The 18,789-nt window shown below is 49.5% G+C and overlaps 1 protein-coding gene across 1 annotated transcript in view; it reads right to left on the reverse strand.

Moving 5' to 3' along the window:
- Positions 1–18,557, reverse strand: part of LOC140387839 (protein mono-ADP-ribosyltransferase PARP14-like) — a 209,652-nt gene extending 191,095 nt beyond the window's left edge. Inside the window, 1 exon segment of the mRNA XM_072471037.1 lies at positions 18,221–18,557. Coding sequence (XP_072327138.1) covers positions 18,221–18,389 — 169 coding nt within the window. The 5' untranslated portion in view covers positions 18,390–18,557.
- Positions 18,558–18,789: the final 232 nt, after the last annotated feature.

Below are 18,789 nucleotides of genomic sequence, written 5' to 3' on the forward strand. Positions count from 1 at the left end.
TCACAGTGTTGGTGGTTGAAGAAAAGCACTGGGAAGGCTGATGTGGTAAAACAGGATAAGACAGTGGGGTTTGTTAGAGTGGTAAAGGAAAGCCCAAGGGAAGCGAAGGAGGTGCAAACGATTGTACAGCCTGGTCAAGAAGTAATTGATAAGAAGGTGCCAGATGTCTTTAAAGAATTTACTTGTGTGAGTAAAGTTTACTCATGTGTATCAGGAGGAGCAGGTAAAGAAGTCACAATTTTAAGAGATACAGGAGCTAGTCAATCTTTAATGGTAAGAGATGAGGAATTATGTAGTTTGGGAAGAATGTTGCCAGAGAAGGTGGTAATATGTGGAATTCAGGGTGAGAGGAGTAGCGTTCCGTTATATAAGGTAAGGTTGGAAAGTCCAGTGAAGTGGTATTAGCAGGAACAGCGAAACTATCTTGTCCAGGAATACAGTTTATCTTGGGTAATGATATAGCTCGATCGCAGGTGGGAGTGATGCCTACTGTGGTTGATAAGCCAGTGGAAAATCAGACAACTGAAGTGTTGAAGGACAAAAATCCTGGGATTTTTCCAGATTGTGTAGTAACAAGGTCGCAAAGTCACAGGTTAAGACAAGAGGAGAAATCAAAGAGTGAAGATTAAATTGAAGTGCAATTATCAAAAACAATTTTTGATCAGATGGTTGAAAAAGAACAAGAACAGGTGGAGGATGAGGCGGATATTTTTAGTTCAAGGAAATTGGCGGAGTTACAACAGAAAGATATAGAAATAAAACGGATATATCAGAAAGCATACACGGAAGAGGAATCTGAGAGTATACCAGAGTGTTATTACCATAAAAGTGATGTCTTGATGAGAAAATGGAGACCTGTACATATGCAGGCGGATGAAAAGTGGGCAGAAGTTCATCAAGTAGTATTGCCGGTAGGGTATAGAAAGGAGTGGCACATGAGGTACCAGTGGGAGGTCATTTGGGGATAAGGAAAACTCAAGCTAAATTCCAGAAACATTTTTATTGGCCTGGACTACATAAAGATGAGTTAAATTTTGTCAATCATGTCACACATGTCAAGTGATAGGGAAACCTCAAGCAGTGATAAAACCAGCACCCTTAGTACCCATTCCAGCATTTGAGGAACCTTTTACAAGGGTCCTAATTGATTGTGTAGGACCGCTTCCTAAAACAAAAAGTAGGAATCAACATCTTTTGACTATAATGGATGTGTCTACTGGTTTCCAGAGGCCATTCCAGTATATAATATTAGCTAAAAAGATTGTGGAGGAGTTACTTGAATTCTTTACTAGATATGGACTACCCACAGAAATTCAATCGGGTCAACGATCAAATTTTACCTCAAAGTTATTCAAAGAAGTTATGGATAGCTTAGGAATAAAACAATTTAAATCAACTGCATACCATCCAGAATCGCAGGGAGCGTTAGAAAGGTGGCATCAGACATTAAAGACAATGTTGAGGGCTTATTGTCAAGATTATCCAGAGGATTGGGATAAAGGAATTCCATTTGTACTGTTTGCAATTAGGGATGCACCTAATGAGTAAACCAAATTTAGTCCTTTTGAACTAATTTCTGGTCATGAGGTAAGAGGACCACTTAAATTGATTAAAGAAAAATTGGTGGGTGAGAAAACGGAAATTACACTATTGGATTACATGTCAAATTTTAGGGAACGATTAAATAGAGCAGGTGAATTGGCTAGACAACATTTGAAAGTTGCACAAAATGTGATGCAACGGGTAGCGGACAAGAAATCCAATGTTCGTAGTTTTACCAGTGGAGATAAAGTTTTAGTATTGTTACCAGTGGTAGGTGAACCTTTAAAAGCAAGGTTTTGTGGACCTTATCAGATTGAAAGGAAATGAAGTGAGGTGAATTATGTGGTAAAAACACCAGATAGAAGGAAGACTCACCGAGTGTGTCATGTGAATATGCTTAAAAGGTACTTTGAAAGGGAAGGAGAGAAAAAGGAGGTTTTAATGATTCTAACTCAAAGTGACGAACCAAATCCAGATGACTGTGAATTTGACATACCTCAAATTAAATTGGAAAATTAGGATGTTCTTAAAAATTGGGATGAATTGTTATGTTACCTTCCAGAGGAAAAACAAACTGACCTGAAAGAATTATTGATATCACATGGGCAAGTTTGTAGAGATAAATTGGGAAGTACTAAAATGGCTATACATGGTGTAGATGTGGGAAATGCTGTTCCTATCAAACAACATCCAAATCATCTATGTAAATTGTGAATAACTGCGGGCCCAACACTGATCCTTGAGGGACCCCACTAGTTACAGGTTGCCAACCAGAGAAACACCCATTCATCCCCACTCTCTGCTTTCTGTTAGTTAACCAATCCTCTACCCATGCTACCACTTTACCCTCAATGCCATGCATCTTTAGTTTATGCAGCAACCTTTTGTGTGACACCTTGTCAAAAGCTTTCTGGAAATCCAGGTATACCACATCCATAGGCTCCCCATTATCTACTGCACTGGTAACGTCCTCAAAAAATTCTACCAAATTAGTCAGACACAACCTACCCTTTATGAACCAATGCTGCGTCTGCCCAATGGGACAATTTCCCTCCAGGTGCCCCGCTATTTCCTCCTTAATGATAGATTCCAGCATTTTCCCTACAACCGAAGTTAAGCTTACCGGCCTTTGTTCTTATCATAGTATTTACAGTGCAGAAGGAGGCCATTCGGCCCATCGGGTCTGCACCGGCTCTTGGAAAGAGCACCCTACCCAAGGTCAACACCTCCACCCTATCCCCATAACCCAGTAACCCCACCCAACACTAAGGACAATTTTGGACACTAAGGGCAATTTATCATGGCCAATCCACCTAACCTGCACATCTTTGGACTGTGGGAGGAAACCGGAGCACCCGGAGGAAACCCACGCACACACGGGGAGGATGTGCAGACTCCGCACAGACAGTGACCCAAGCCGGGAATCGAACCTGGGACCCTGGAGCTGTGATGCAATTGTGCTAACCACAATGCTACCGTGCTGCCCGTGGCCGGTTGTGGGTCGGTTGAACTCCATGAAACACTTTGGGGTTCTGTAAACCCGGATCCATAACTGGCTAGCACCAGAAAGATGACCAGGGATTACTGTAAAAGCCCACTTCAGGGAAAGGAGCTTGCCATCCCCACTGTATATGTCAGTTCTGCCTCCATACCCCAGGTAAATATTAAAAGAAATAAGCACATTCCTGTTGCCTCATCTACTGATCATAGAATCACAACAGTGCAGAAGGAGGCCATTTGGCTCATTGAGTCTGCATCGGCAAAAGAGCGTCCTACCTAGGCCTACTCACCCGCCCTGTAACCCCACCCAACCTGCACATCTTGGGACACAAAGGGGCTGTTTTAGCATGGTGAATCCACCTGACTTGCACATCTTTGCACTGGATGTGACAGAGTTGCACTATTAGGTGGGTGTCATTAAGAGCTCCCAACTATTACAGCATGCATCAATTTATGTATTAGTTTGAGATATATTTTGCCAACACCACGCCATCCTCGGGCTAGGATTTGGTAGTGGCAGAAAGTGGACGGTGCAGCCGCATCCATACTGTCCTTTTATGGTCATTAAGATATTAATACAATAGCACAGGGGTAAAATATTAAACTGATTCTCAATTAACAAGCCTCAAGGTGAAAAACAATGAGGTGAATTGATATTTCCCTGTGGAAAGTCCTTTTTTTCAAGTCGTGCATTCCAAGTTGTAAATACTCACTGTGGGTAAAACCAATTCTGCACATTTCCTTCCTGGATTTTGTTTTGTCGATAATCTTAAATCTATATCCGCTGGTTATCAATCCACTCACCAGCAGAAATAGTTTCTGCTTATTTGCTTTACCAGAACACCAATAAACTGTGCAACAACCTGTGACCTGCATCGATTGTTACAACTGTTAAGTATCTACTCATGAATACAATAGCAAAAATAGTATTGGATGTGGTCAAATACTTTGGAGGGCAGTGCTGAGAATGATATCTATCTAAGTAATAAAGACATTGTATGACAAGGGGGATTTACTGGGGGAATTTTGCAACATGGTAAATACTTCCTTTTTTGGTTCTAACATTTGCCCTGTCACCTTCAAAGACGTATGCACATGAACCCGAAGGTTCGTTTGCTTGCTCTTTATAACTATGAAATGAAAATGAAATGAAATGACTATGCAAATATAACTTGGTGCAAGTCCTGATCAATGGGGACTTGGTGGCTTGCACTCCGAGGGGGAGGGGGGGGGGGGGGGGGGTGGGGGGAAGGGGGTGATTTCCCTCCCTACACTTGCCTTCATAATGTTGAGTGGGGTCTTTCAGGGGAGGTGGGGGTGGGGAGGGCTTAGGTTGGGCTGAGCTCTGCAGGGTTCCATTAACTCTGAAGTAGGGGGGCAACATTCAGACAGCGCACCTGGGGCGGGATTCTCCAATAATGGGGCGATGTCCCCACGCCAGCATCAAAACACGGGCGTTTCACTCTGTACTTTCCTTAAGAAAGTCCCCTGGCTTTCCCCTGGCTGCGAATACGGGGTCCTGCACTTCCGGTTGAGAGTCCGCGCATGCGCACGGCGGAGGCCTGTGGCGGCAGCCCAGTGCGACTTGGCACCGTGGACCCTGATGGAAGAAGTAGGTCCCCGCGAGATCGCGTGCGCCCGCGGATCGGTGCCGCCCGATCACTCTCCTGGCCACCCATGAGGCCCCCCCCTTCCCCCGCCGGTGAAGGATCCCCCACCAGGGCGGCCGCGGACTGAGTCCGCAGCCGCCACTGGCCATTCCCAACAGGCAAAATGTGGTTAGAACCACGCCGTCGGGCACTCGGCCAGTTTTCATCGGAGAATCGCCGCAGGCGCCTCTATCAATGGCCCCCTTCCCGCGCAGCGTAGACCGTGCACGATTCACGGCGATTCTCCGGATTTCCGGGACAACACCCATCTCCGCCTATATAAATACAATGATAATCCTTCCTTTGAAATGGCCTGGACCTGTCAATCAAGAGGCTTTTAAAAAGCAATGGTCCGTGAACGTTTAGACTTCTAAGCTGGCAGAGAGGCTTGAATAGTTAAAGGGCAATAAAACTGACTGAAGAAAAACAATTCAAAAGATTTCCACTGCATTAAAGGGCAGACTTGTATCACCCGCTCAGAGATCAACATTTTGACATGCTGGGAGACAGTTTAAAGGGTTCAAAGACTACAGATGGGAAAACCAGCCAAATGACAGCATTCCCAAGAATGACCCCCGATCTGAGCCCTTCCAGCCCAGCCCATGACTCCAAATCCCCACCTCCCTTGTAGGATACTGCAGCCACCTGAGTTGGCCACTTCCTGACTTAAAATGGAGAACCGCAAAGGCTGAAGGGAACTTCAGCCAACACAGGCAAAAACTAGCAGGTGCAAGTTTACTGTGTATTAGACTCTGCAGAAACCAGACAACATCGATACAAGCAGCCATCTGCATAGTAATGTTGCAGCTATCTACATAGTAATGAGCGATCCCCGGGAACAATCAAAACATTTTGATGTAAACGAGGCCAAGCCAGACTCCTCGGCGCCAGCAGGAGCCAACACAAAAGAGGTTAACGGACACTTAAAGACCGCCCAACGATCAGGGAACAGCTCCAGTATTGAAATCGAACCAAACGATTGGAACAAAGTCCAATCACTTGAAACCAGGTACGGGGTCCGCCCCGAAGGGCTGGAAGCCCCTGGGGACTATAAAATAAAGCCCCCAAGTTCAAATCGTCCTTCTTGCCAGGGTCACTCAGCAATGCGAAGCAACCCCTGAGAGTGAACTTTCCAGCGGCCTCCAAGAAAGTAAGTCTCAAGTCAACGCTCGCTACGAGATAGGCGCTCCTAGCTACCAGTCCATACCAGCTTTTGAATCCCGCAGGCTCAGGACCTGAACGAAAGGCCATTTGTTCCCCTGACCTAGTGGGCCAGTCCGAAGCTAAGTATAGGCCTGTTAGTTATTGAAATAGCTTAGAAAGTAGAGTTTATGCATGAGTCGTGATTTACTGTGTATAATAAATGTGCTTTGATTTGAATCGTACTAATTTGTGTATTGAGTTATTGATCATTACTTGAACTTGAACCTCGTGGCGGTATCATAAAGATACCTGGTGACTCTAGAGCAAAGGTTATAAAACAGAGCCAATTGAACCAACCAAAAGTTAGCAACAATCGGAACACTTGGCACCCTGGACAATTCATCCCCTTTCCCCCCCCCTTGGAGCGCAAGGTGCCAGGTTGGCATTGCCAAGGAGGAGCACTTAGTTTGCAAACATGAGAATTGCGTACAGGGGCTGAGAAAGTAACTTGAAATGAAATGAAATGAGAATCGCTTATTGTCACGAGTAGGCTTCAATTAAGTTACTGTGAAAAGCCCCTAGTCGCCACATTCCGGCGCCTGTTCGGGGAGGCTGGTATGGGAATTGAACCATGCTGCTGGCCTGCCTTGGTATGCTTTAAAAGCCAGCAATTTAGCCCAGTGTGCTAAACCAGCCCCAAACCACTTGGGACTGATATTGGACACATCACTTTCAGACACGCGTCACTTATAGTTTTCAGAGCGTCATTTAAAGAGGCAAAAAATCATGTCCAGCCCAACAATTTCCAAAATAGATTTCATAGAATTTACAGTACAGCAGGAGGCCATTCGGCCCATCGAGTCTGCACGGCTCTTGGAACGAGCACCCTACCCAACCGCACACCTCCACCCTGTAGCAACGTAAAATGGCTGATTCCCGATTAGAATGGTCAAACCCCGATTTAAAATGGCGAACGGAAGAGGCTGATGGGAAAATCAGCCAACAGGACTCAAACGGACAGCTGCAGGTAAAACAGTGTATTCACCTCTGGGGAAGTCAGCCCAGACCGATACCTGCAGCCATCAACATCACAACAACCCAGCCATCTACATAGTAAGCAGCCATCCCCGGGAACAATTGCTACAAATTAGCAATTGAACGTCGACCCAGACCTTTCGGCGCCAGCAGGGGCTGACACAAAGGAAGGTAAACGACCACCCCCCGATTAAGGAATCGCCCCATTATTGGAGCATATCGAACCAAGTGATTGGGACCAAGTCCAATCACTTGGAACCAGGTACGAGGTCCGCCCCGAGAGGCGGGAAGCCCCTGGGGACTATAAGAATAGGGGCCAAGTTCAACTCGACCCTTCTTCTCCTGCTCGCAACCTTCGAGACCCTTCGACAAAGAAAACTGTAAGTGTTACTCCAGCGATCGCTACCAGATAGGCGCTCCTGACTATCGACTTGTTCCAGCTTTTGAATCCCGCAGGCTCAGAACCATTTTGAAAGACCATTTGTTTCCCTGACCTGGTGGGCCATTTCCAAAGTTAAGTATTGGCCTTTAGTGGTAGGTAGTAGTCTAGAAGTAGGATTATTGTATAAGTATTTATTGCTGTATATAATAAATGAGCGTTGATTTAACTCTTACTAAGCGGTGTGTTGCATTATTAATCATTACTTGGACTTGAACCACGTGGCGGTATCAGAAAGATACCTGCCGACTCATGAGCAAAGGTGACAGAATTAGAGCTAATAAAACTAAGGCTAAAACGAGCAACAACCCTATCCCCATAACCCAGTAACCCCACCCAAATAAGGGCAATTTTGGACACTAAGGGCAATTTAGCATGGCCAATCCTCCTAACCTGCACATCTTTGGACTGTGGGAGGAAACCGGAGCACCCGGAGGAAACCTACGGACACACGGGGAGAACGTGCAGACGCCGCACAGACAGTGACCCAAGCCGGGAATCGAACATGGGACCCTGGAGCTGTGAAGCAATTGTGCTAATCACTATGCTACTGTGCTGCCGCCATACTTCCAGAAGGCATGGTCCCCAACACAAGGTCAACACCTACCAGAAACTCAGAGTACAAATCTACAGTGCTTAATACTAAAGCTTTGTGCACAGATCTAAATGCACTGATAAGACCATATTTGGAGTCTTCTGTGGTCAGATTTGATCTACACAAAGAGACACAGTCACTGAGATCTGTTTAGAGATAAGAATAAAATTGAGCACTAAACCCATTCTGAAGCACATATCTCATGTAAAAGGGATGATTTACGTGGAAACATTTGGGCAAGGTTAAGTCTTGGAAGAAGGCAGGATCTCTATAAAATATGAAATTTTACAGATTAGGGCGCAATCTAATGGAAAAGTTTCCAAGTGTCATTTGTGGCGGGGTTTTGCCGGGACTTTCTCCCCAGCTCTGTCAGCGAGTTCACCACCACTTTGTAACCACACTTAGGGGGCGAATTAAATAAATGGGGACAAAGTCTCCCAGCGAGCGTGTTTAGCCGCATGTTTCCCAGTGCTCACAGCATCAAGAAACACAATGCTATTGAATGGCACTGGGGTTAGATAGGGAGCCTCAGCGGCGAACGTGCCGCTGAGGCTGCACAGAGCCCCGTTTTCTGCACTGAGGAGCTCCAATCGCCGGAATTCCTCAGTGTAGCGAGAGATCCAGGCACCATTTTTAAATGACGTCCCAATCTCTGGAGCCCCCGACATGACCCCAACCCCCCACAGTCCCAACTCAGTACAAGGGGGTTCCTGGGCCTCCCCACCCCCTCACCCCCACCCCCAACATCTGCGCAGGTCACCCCTTGCCCAATCATCACCATGCAAAAAATGCCAGCTTGGCACCTTGGCATTGCCAACCTGTTTCCCTGGCAGTGCCCCTGCCAACTGCCGATGCCACCCCAGAACCTTGGCAGTGCCAAGCTCGCACTCAGATGTCACAGTTATGGTGCCAAGCTGGCACTCCCTCAGTGCCCAGGTGGCACTGCCAGGGTGCCTAGGTGGCACCAGTAGTTCCAGGATACCACCCTCACCGAAGGGAATGCAGCCGGGAGCTCTGATCATCTGGAAGATCCCCATGAGTGCCATTCCTTCTGGTCATTACAAGCAGACCAATACTGAATGGTGCTCACCCGAGGTCTCCGAGGCGAAGCAGATACATCCCAATGCCTTGGGTGCCTCGGGGAACTGCATATCAAAGTGAGACTTGGTGTCTTGCTCCATTATGCAGATTTGTCAAAAAGTGATCCTGCGCACAATAGGCGGGATTTACATCGCAACATCTTGCAAGATCACGTTAGATCGCGCAACGCTTTGTGAGCTGGGTAAATCCCAAGAGTGGGGTCTCCCAGCTTCTATGGACCACATTGCGCCATGGCATGCTGCATTTCATGCTAATTTTGCTGAACTAGTAATTCAAAGGCCCAGGCTAATGCTTTGGAGATACAGGCTCAAATTTAAATTCAGTTCAAAGATCCGTAATATAAAGCTAGTCTCAATAATGGCGAGCATGAAACTACCATCGATTGTCATAAAAACCAATCTGGTTCACATATGTCCCTTAAGAATTGCTTCAACTCGGGGAGCACAGTGGCGCAGTGGATAGCACTGTGCCTGCGGCACTGAGGACCTGGGTTTGAATCCCGGCCCTGGGTCACTGTCCGTGTGGAGTTTGCACATTCTTCCCGTGTCTCCGTGGGTTTCGCCCCCATAACCCAAAGATGTGAAGGTTAGGTGGATAGGCCATGCTAAATTGCCCCTTAATTGGAAAACAATAATAATTGGGTACTCTAAATTTATAAAAGAAAAAAGAATCGCTGCAACTGACCCAGCATTCACAGATTTTGAGGGGAAAGTTCCAGATTTTCTTACAATATATTGACCAGATTTCTCCTGTTGTTGGAATTCCCTGGGCGGGATTCACTGTCGGCCGATGCCAAAATCGTGAAACGCGATTGGGTGGAGAATAGCCTCCGAAGTCAAAATTACGGGAGATGCCAGTTTGATCCCAAATCGGGACCCTCCGTCTCCCGAAAATGGCATAAATGCATCGCTCGCTGCGCGGTGTTTGGGTACCGTTGGCATATTATTAGCGGACCTAACGCTGGATTCTCCGGGGCCTCCGTGGTTCACCGCCCCCGATGGACCAAGTTCCTGACGGCACGGTTCATTTGTGGTCTCAGCGGTCGGGAACCCGTTGTGGCGGCTGCGGACTCTGTCCAGCACCGCCACATTCGGCCGGGGGCCGTGCTGCTGGCCGGGGGGGGGGGGGGGGGGGGTGATGTACCGTCAATTACCACGAGATGAGAATGGTGGAACGATCGATGCTTTATTGAACAAGATGTTGTGCCTCCTGTAGCTGGAACAAGAATAGCTGCAGCAGAGGAGATCATACACTTTTATACGCTCCCTGCTGGGCGGAGCCAGCAGACAGGGATTTACCATCGTACCTGTAATATACAGGCAGTGCCGTAATACATACAATATATCACTAGTGGTGTTTACCACATTCACCCCTTGTTAAAAAAGAGTCCGGCGGGGGTGGCGAAAACATTACAAATTAAGTCTGTCGGGGGCTTTGACCCTCCGCCGCGATCGCCTCAGTCCTGGTGGTGATGTGGGCACCGACATGGTCACCTGCGACTCCGGGAGCGTGTTGTCCTCGTCTTCGTCACCCCTGAGTGGATCCAGTGGGAGGACGGATCCTGCTGGGATGGGGGCTGCGGTGAGGTTCGCTGGAGGGAGTGGCACAAGGTGAATGAGGCAACCGGGGGGGTGAATGACTGGTGTCAGGTCGGGGGTCATGGGTGGGGACCCTGCGGGTGACTGTGTCTTGGCGCCCGCCGGGGTGTGCCATGTAGGCATACTGCAGGTTTGCTTGTAGGAGCTGGACTTTCTCGACCAAGGGGTCCGATTTATGGCTCCGCACATGCTTCAGGAGGTGGACGGGTCAGGAACCGTCAGCCATGTTGGGATCGAGACCTCAGAGGTAGACTTCCTGGGGAAGGCAAACACACGTTCGTGAGGGGTCTCATTAGTGGCGGTGCAGTGGAGCGACCAGATGGTGTGGAGTGCGTCGGGGAGGACCTCCTGCCAGCGGGAGACAGGGAGATTTTTAGACCGCAGGGCCAGCAGGACGGCCTTCCAGACCGTCCCCTTCGCCCTCTCCACCTGCCCGTTTCCCCGACGGTTGTAGCTGGTTGTCCTGCTCGAGGTGATGCCCTTGCTGAGCAGGAACTGACGCAGCTCATCACTCATGAAAGAGGATCCCCGATCGCTGTGGATGTAGGTGGGGAAACCGAACAGAGTGAAAATGCTGTGCAGGGCTTTGATTACCATGGCAGAAGTCATGTCGGGGCACGGGATGGTGAAGGGGAACCAGGAGTACTCATCAATAACGGTGAGGAAGTACACGTTGCGGTCGGTGGAGGGGAGGGGCCCTTTGAAGTCCATGCTGAGGCGCTCAAAGGGGCGGGAGGCCTTCACCAGGTGCGCTCTATCTGGCCGGTAGAAGTGCGGCTTGCACTCTGCGCAGACTTGGCAGTCTCTGGTGACGGTCCTGACCGTCCTGACAAAAATGGAAGAACCGGGTGACCCGGCAGAGGACATAGTGGAGAGCCCGGAGTCGGTCCACCTGTGCACTGGTACATGTACTGCGGGATAGGGCATCAGAGGGCTCATTGAGCTTTCCCGGGCGATACAAGATCTTATAGTTATAGGTGGAGAGCTCGATCCTCCACCTCAAGATCTTGTCATTTTTGATCTTGCCCTGCTGTGTATTATTAAACATGAAGGCAACCGACCATTGGTCAGTGTTCGAGTGAATCTACTAACGGCCAGGTAATGCTTCCAACGCTGCACAGCTTCCACAATGGCTTGGGCCTCCTTCTCGACAGAGGAGTGCCGAATTTCAGAGGCATGGAGGGTGCGGGAAAAGAAAGCCACGGGTCTGCTCGCCTGGTTGAGGGTGGCGACCAGAGCCACGTCCGATGCATCGCTCTCCACCTGAAAGGGGAGGGACTCGTCGACCGCGTGCATCGTGGCCTTGGCGATGTCCGCCTTGATGTGGTTGAAGGCCTAGCGGGCCTCAGCTGTCAGGGGAAAAACTATGGACATGATGAGTGGGCAGGCCTTGTCCACATAATTAGGGACCCACTGGGCGTAATATGAGAAGCACCCCAGGCAACGTTTCAGGGCCTTGGGGCAGTGGGGGAGAGAGAGTTCCAGGAGGTCGGGGTTGGGCCCAAGGACTCCATTTTCCACTACATAGTCAAGGATGGCTAAGCAGTTGGTGCGGCTTATTGTAGGTGAGGTTAAGGAGTTTGGCGGTATGGAGGAATGTTTGGAGGTTTGCGCGTGGTCCTGCTGATCGTGGCCGCAGATGGTGACGTTATCTAGGTACGGGAAGGTGGCCCGCAGCCCGTACTGGTCAACCATTCGGTCCATCTCTCGCTGGAAGACTGAGACCCCACTGGTGACGCCGAAGGGAACCCTAAGGAAGTGATAGAGGCGGCCATCTGCTTCGAACGCAGTGTATTGGCGGTCCTCCGGGTGGATGGGGAGCTGGTGGCAGGCGGACTTCAAGTCTACTGTGGAGAAGACTCAATACTGCGCAATCTGATTCACCATGTCAGATATGCGTGGGAGGGGGTACGCGTCGAGCTGCGTGTACCGGTTGATGGTCTGACTGTAGTCAATGACCATCCTGTGCATCTCCCCAGTCTTCACTACCACTACTTGGGCTCTCCAGGGGCTGTTGCTGGCATCAATGATCCCCTCCCGCAGAAGCCGTTGGACCTTCGACCTGATGAAGGTCCTGTCCTGGGCACTGATTCGTCTGTTCCTAGTGGCGACGGGTTTGCTGTCCGGGGTGAGGTTCGCAAACAGGGAAGGTGGATCGACCTTAAGGGTCGTGAGGCCACAGACGGTGAGGGGGGGGGCAGGGGTCCGCTGAATTTCAAAGTAAGGCTTTGGAGATGGCATTGAAAATCCAGGCCGAGCCACAGGGCAGCGCATAGGTGGGGGAGGACGTAGAGCCTGAAGTTGCTGAACTCTACGCCCTGGATGGTGAGGGTCGCGATACAGTATCCCCAGATTTCAACGGAATGGGATCCGGAAACCAGGGCGATTTTCTGGGTGATGGGGTGTACCAGGAGGGAGCAACGCCTTACCGTGGATGAAACTCTCTGTGCTCCCAGAGTCAAAGAGGCAGGTCGTCTTGTGCCCGTTGATCTTCACCGTCATCGTAGCGGTCACGAGGTTGCGGGGCCGAGACTGATCCAGGGTGATGGAGGCGAGCTGCGGAAGATGCTGGGAGGTCCTGAGCTGATCAGCGGTGGCAGAGTTAGCAGAAGGCGGTGAATGGCCAGACGAGTAGGGGTCCTGAGGCGCGGTCCAAAATGGCGCCAAAGATAGTGGCGCCCATGGCAGGCGGCATCAAAGATGGCGGCGCCCACGGGCCGCACGTGGCTTGTGGTGGGGAAGATGGCGGTGCCCCTGGGTAGCACGTGGGGGGTGTAGAAATGTCGGGCCTGGAAACAGCGGCGACCGACCGGGCCTGGCAAATGGAAACAAAGTGTCCTTTCTTCCCACACCCATTGCAGGTCGCGCTCCGCGTCGGGCACCGCTGCCTGCGGTGTTTGCTTTGTCCACAAAAATAACACTTGGGCTCTCCAGGGGCTGGCTGCCGCGCGGCGCAGGCTTGCGGTGAGCTGGAGTCAGCAGCTGGTGGCGCCCACGATGCCCACGAGGGTGCCGCACGGTCGGGGGTGTAGGACTGCAGGTTACGGGAGGGCACTTCTAATGAATTAGCGAGCTGCCTTGTCCCCGCAAGATCGAGCGTACCCCCTTCCAATAGTCACTGGCGGACATACGTAGACTTCATGCCCGTGACATAGCGTCTCTAATTAAAAGTTTGGTGTGTTCGACTGCCGAAACTGCCTGACAGTCACAGTTCCTACCGAGGATCTGCAGCGCCCACAAGAAATCGTCCAGAGTCTCCCCAGGGAGTTGCTGTCTCGAAGCCAGGAGGTGCCTGGCGTACACTTGATTCACCAGTTTAACGTAATTTCCCTTCAGGAGCGTCATCGCTTCGGAGTAGGTGGGCGCATCCCGGATATGGGGAAAAATGTCAGGGCTCAGCCGTGAATAGAGGACTTGGAGCTTCTGCGAGTCCGAGGGTTCTTCAGCAGCTGTTCGGAGGTAGCCTTCGAAGCAGGCTAGCCAGTGGTCAAAGGTGGACATGGCGTTGGCTGTGTGAGGGCTCAGCTGCGGGCGATCAGGCTTGATGAGGAAATCCATCTTTTAAAATCTTGTGCAATAAATTGATGTACCATCAATTATCACGAGACGAGAATGGTGGAACAATCGAGGCTTTATTGAACAAGATGTTGTGCCTCCTGTAGCTGGAACCAGAATGGCTGCAGCGCAGGAGAGCACACATATTTATACGCCACCTGCTGGGCGGAACCAGCAGGCAGGGATTTACCGTTGTACCTCTAATATACGGGCAGTGCCCTAGAACAAAGAACAAAGAACAAAGAAATGTACAGCACAGGAACAGGCCCTTCGGCCCTCCAAGCCCGTGCCGACCATACTGCCCGACTAAACTACAATCTTCTACACTTCCTGGGTCCGTATCCTTCTATTCCCATCCTATTCATATATTTGTCAAGATGCCCCTTAAATGTCCCTATCGTCCCTGCCTCCACTACCTCCTCCGGTAGTGAGTTCCAGGCACCCACTACCCTCTGCGTAAAAAACTTGCCTCGTACATCTACTCTAAACTTTGCCCCTCTCACCTTAAACCTATGCCCCCTAGTAATTGACCCCTCTACCCTGGGGAAAAGCCTCTGACTATCCACTCTGTCTATGCCCCTCATAATTTTGTATACCTCTATCAGGTCGCCCCTCAACCTCCTTCGTTCCAGTGAGAACAAACCGAGTTTATTCAATCGCTCCTCATAGCTTATGCCCTCCATACCAGGCAACATTCTGGTAAATCTCTTCTGCACCCTCTCTAAAGCCTCCACATCCTTCTGGTAGTGTGGCGACCAGAATTGAACACTATACTCCAAGTGTGGCCTAACTAAGGTTCTATACAGCTGCAACATGACTTGCCAATTCTTATACTCAATGCCCCGGCCAATGAAGGCAAGCATGCCGTATGCCTTCTTGACTACCTTCTCCACCTGTGTAGCCCCTTTCAGTGATCTGTGGACCTGTACTCCTAGATCTCTTTGACTTTCAATACTCTTGAGGGTTCTACCATTCACTGTATATTCCCTACCTGCATTAGCCCTTCCAAAATGCATTACCTCACATTTGTCCAGGTTAAACTCCATCTGCCATCTCTCCGCCCAAGTCTCCAGACAATCTAAATCCTGCTGTATCCTCAGACAGTCCTCATCGCTATCCGCAATTCCACCAACCTTTGTGTCGTCTGCAAACTTACTAATCAGACCAGTTACATTTTCCTCCAAATCATTTATATATACTACAAAGAGCAAAGGTCCCAGCACTGATCCCTGTGGAACACCACTGGTCACAGCCCTCCAATTAGAAAAGCATCCCTCCATTGCTACCCTCTGCCTTCTATGGCCTAGCCAGTTCTGTATCCACCTTGCCAGTTCACCCCTGATCCCGTGTGACTTCACCTTTTGTACTAGTCTACCATGAGGGACCTTGTCAAAGGCCTTACTGAAGTCCATATAGACAACATCTACTGCCCTACCTGCATCAATCATCTTAGTGACCTCCTCGAAAAACTCTATCAAGTTAGTGAGACACGACCTCCCCTTCACAAAACCGTGCTGCCTCTCACTAATACGTCCATTTGCTTCCAAATGGGAGTAGATCCTGTCTCGAAGAATTCTCTCCAGTAATTTCCCTACCACTGAAGTAAGGCTCACCGGCCTGTAGTTCCCGGGATTATCCCTGCCACCCTTCTTAAACAGAGGAACAACATTGGCTATTCTCCAGTCCTCCGGGACATCCCCTGAAGACAGCGAGGATCCAAAGATTTCTGTCAAGGCCTCAGCAATTTCCTCTCCAGCCTCCTTCAGTATTCTGGGGTAGATCCCATCCGGCCCTGGGGACTTATCTACCTTAATATTTTTTAAGACACCCAACACCTCGTCTTTTTGGATCACAATGTGACCCAGGCTATCTACACCCCCTTCTCCAGACTCAACATCTACCAATTCCTTCTCTTTGGTGAATACTGATGCAAAGTATTCATTTAGTACCTCGCCCATTTCCTCTGGCTCCACACATAGATTCCCTTGCCTATCCTTCAGTGGGCCAACCCTTTCCCTGGCTACCCTCTTACTTTTTATGTAAGTGTAAAAAGCCTTGGGATTTTCCTTAACCCTATTTGCCAATGCCTTTTCATGACCCCTTCTAGCCCTCCTGACTCCTTGCTTAAGTTCCTTCCTACTTTCCTTATATGCCACACAGGCTTCGTCTGTTCCCAGCCTTTTAGCCCTGACAAATGCCTCCTTTTTCTTTTTGACGAGGCCTACAATATCACTCGTCATCCAAGGTTCCCGAAAATTGCCGTATTTATCTTTCTTCCTCACAGGAACATGCCTGTCCTGTATTCCTTTCAACTGACACTTGAAAGCCTCCCACATGTCAGATGTTGATTTGCCCTCAAACATCCGCCCCCAATCTATGTTCTTCAGTTCCCGCCTAATATTGTTATAATTAGCCTTCCCCCAATTTAGCACATTCATCCTCGGACCACTCTTATCCTTGTCCACCAGTACTTTAAAACTTACTGAATTGTGGTCACTGTTACCGAAATGCTCCCCTACTGAAACATCTACCACCTGGCCGGGCTCATTCCCCAATACCAGGTCCAGTACCGCCCCTTCCCTAGTTGGACTGTTTACATATTGTTTTAAGAAGCCCTCCTGGATGCTCCTTACAAACTCTGCCCCGTCTAAGCCCCTGGCACTAAGTGAGTCCCAGTCAATATTGGGGAAGTTGAAGTCTCCCATCACCACAACCCTGTTGTTTTTACTCTTTTCCAAAATCTGTCTACCTATCTGCTCCTCTATCTCCCGCTGGCTGTTGGGAGGCCTGTAGTATACCCCCAACATTGTGACTGCACCCTTCTTATTCCTGATCTCTACCCATATAGCCTCACTGCCCTCTGAGGTGTCCTCTCGCTGTATAGCTGTGATACTCTCCTGAACAAGTAGCGCAACTCCGCCTCCCCTTTTACATCCCCCTCTATCCCGCCTGAAACATCTAAATCCTGGAACGTTTAGCTGCCAATCCTGCCCTTCCCTCAACCAGGTCTCTGTAATGGCAACAACATCATAGTTCCAAGTAGTAATCCAAGCTCTAAGTTCATCTGCCTTACCCGTAATGCTCCTTGCATTAAAACATATGCACTTCAGGCCACCAGACCCGCTGTGTTCAGCAACTTCTCCCCGTCTGCGCTGCCTCAGAGCCACACTGTCCCTATTCCCTAGTTCTCCCTCAATGCTCTCACCTTCTGACCTATTGCTCCCGTGCCCACCCCCCTGCCATACTAATACATACAATATATCACTAGTGGTGTTTACCACAGGGGGCTTCCACGAGGGCTGGGGGGACTGGTGGGAGGTGGCCAGAGGGTGGCTAAGGGGCCATTATTTGGCAGGTCTGGTCCACGCATGGCTGGCACCATGTTTTACGGCGTGACCGCTGCAGTTGTCGCCGTGCGCATGCGTGGCCGCGGACTCGGCCATTCTCCAGGTGTTTATAGCGTGGGAGTCGGGAGTTTTCCCACGTTGGCACTTAGCCTCCAAAATGGAGAATCCTGCCCCCTGTTGCGGCCTGCAGCTCACACCCGCCTGCATGTTTCCCGGCGGCGTGGGGTGGCTTCAATGCAAATTCCCATTGACAAGCGGCGGGACGAGAGAATCCCGCCGCCTGCGAGCGGCGCGCCACCTCCCGCTGGCGGGGGGAAGAGCGGATCTTCTTCTGTGTCAGTGAACAAATTCGAATTGAATATGGCAGCGATGGTGATGTCTGGTTTCCATAGCAGTCAGACAGACTCCATCAGATTGTCATGTCATCCGAGTGGAGAAACCGCAACATTGTTCACTCAGAGATAGATCGACAAACCTGTCCTCCCCACAGATGTTGCAATGGTATAACAGAATCACGGAAAGTAACAGTCAATAATAATTGCACACTCCAAGTACAGAAAAGTTGTCTTAACGCAACGTCTCACAACAGTGGAGACAAAGTGCAACATTCTCAACAGAACTTTAACCTAATAAAGAGTTCATCAGCGGAAACTAAACTCTTGTCTCCAAATCTTCCCCAGGCCGGATGCTGCTCTTAACACCGTTTGTCAACTTACCTTCTTCACTTTTAAAATATACCAGCACCTTCCTCTGATCCTGATGTGCTCGAACCTCACATTCTCCTCCACCGGATTTCTTCTTACTTTGGAAATAAATGGCTAATTTACTTCTGACAGAGTCCAGCTCGAAAGGCAGCCCTTCCACCAACACGGGAAATCCAGCCATCCCTTGGCTCTGCTCCTCTCGGGTCTCAGCCTCCACTCCTTTCGATCTCCAAAGGGAGGCCAGTCTTTGTTTTGTTGAGGGGGTTCGACTGAGTTCAATCGTGTGAAATCGACCTTTGTATAAAGCTCAACCTTGTGCTCCTGTAGCTTGGTTCGAAGTATACTTCCGTGTGTGCTGCCTATCCAATATCGAAAGTGAAATTACAAAAATAGCCTTGTGTACTTGGAAACATAACGTTGACAAACATGACAGTAACTGATTCATTTCAATACAATCCCTTCTCGCCAGCCTGGGGATTGTTGTCCTGCCCAGGCTCCAGTTCACCCCATTTAGAGGAATGGGGTGTATTATTATTGCCCTCTGGCCTGCTGCCAAATGGTTGCCCAGATTACTCACAAGA

Source organism: Scyliorhinus torazame, chromosome 2 (assembly GCF_047496885.1).
Source record: "Scyliorhinus torazame isolate Kashiwa2021f chromosome 2, sScyTor2.1, whole genome shotgun sequence".
Taxonomy (NCBI): Eukaryota; Metazoa; Chordata; class Chondrichthyes; order Carcharhiniformes; family Scyliorhinidae; genus Scyliorhinus; species Scyliorhinus torazame.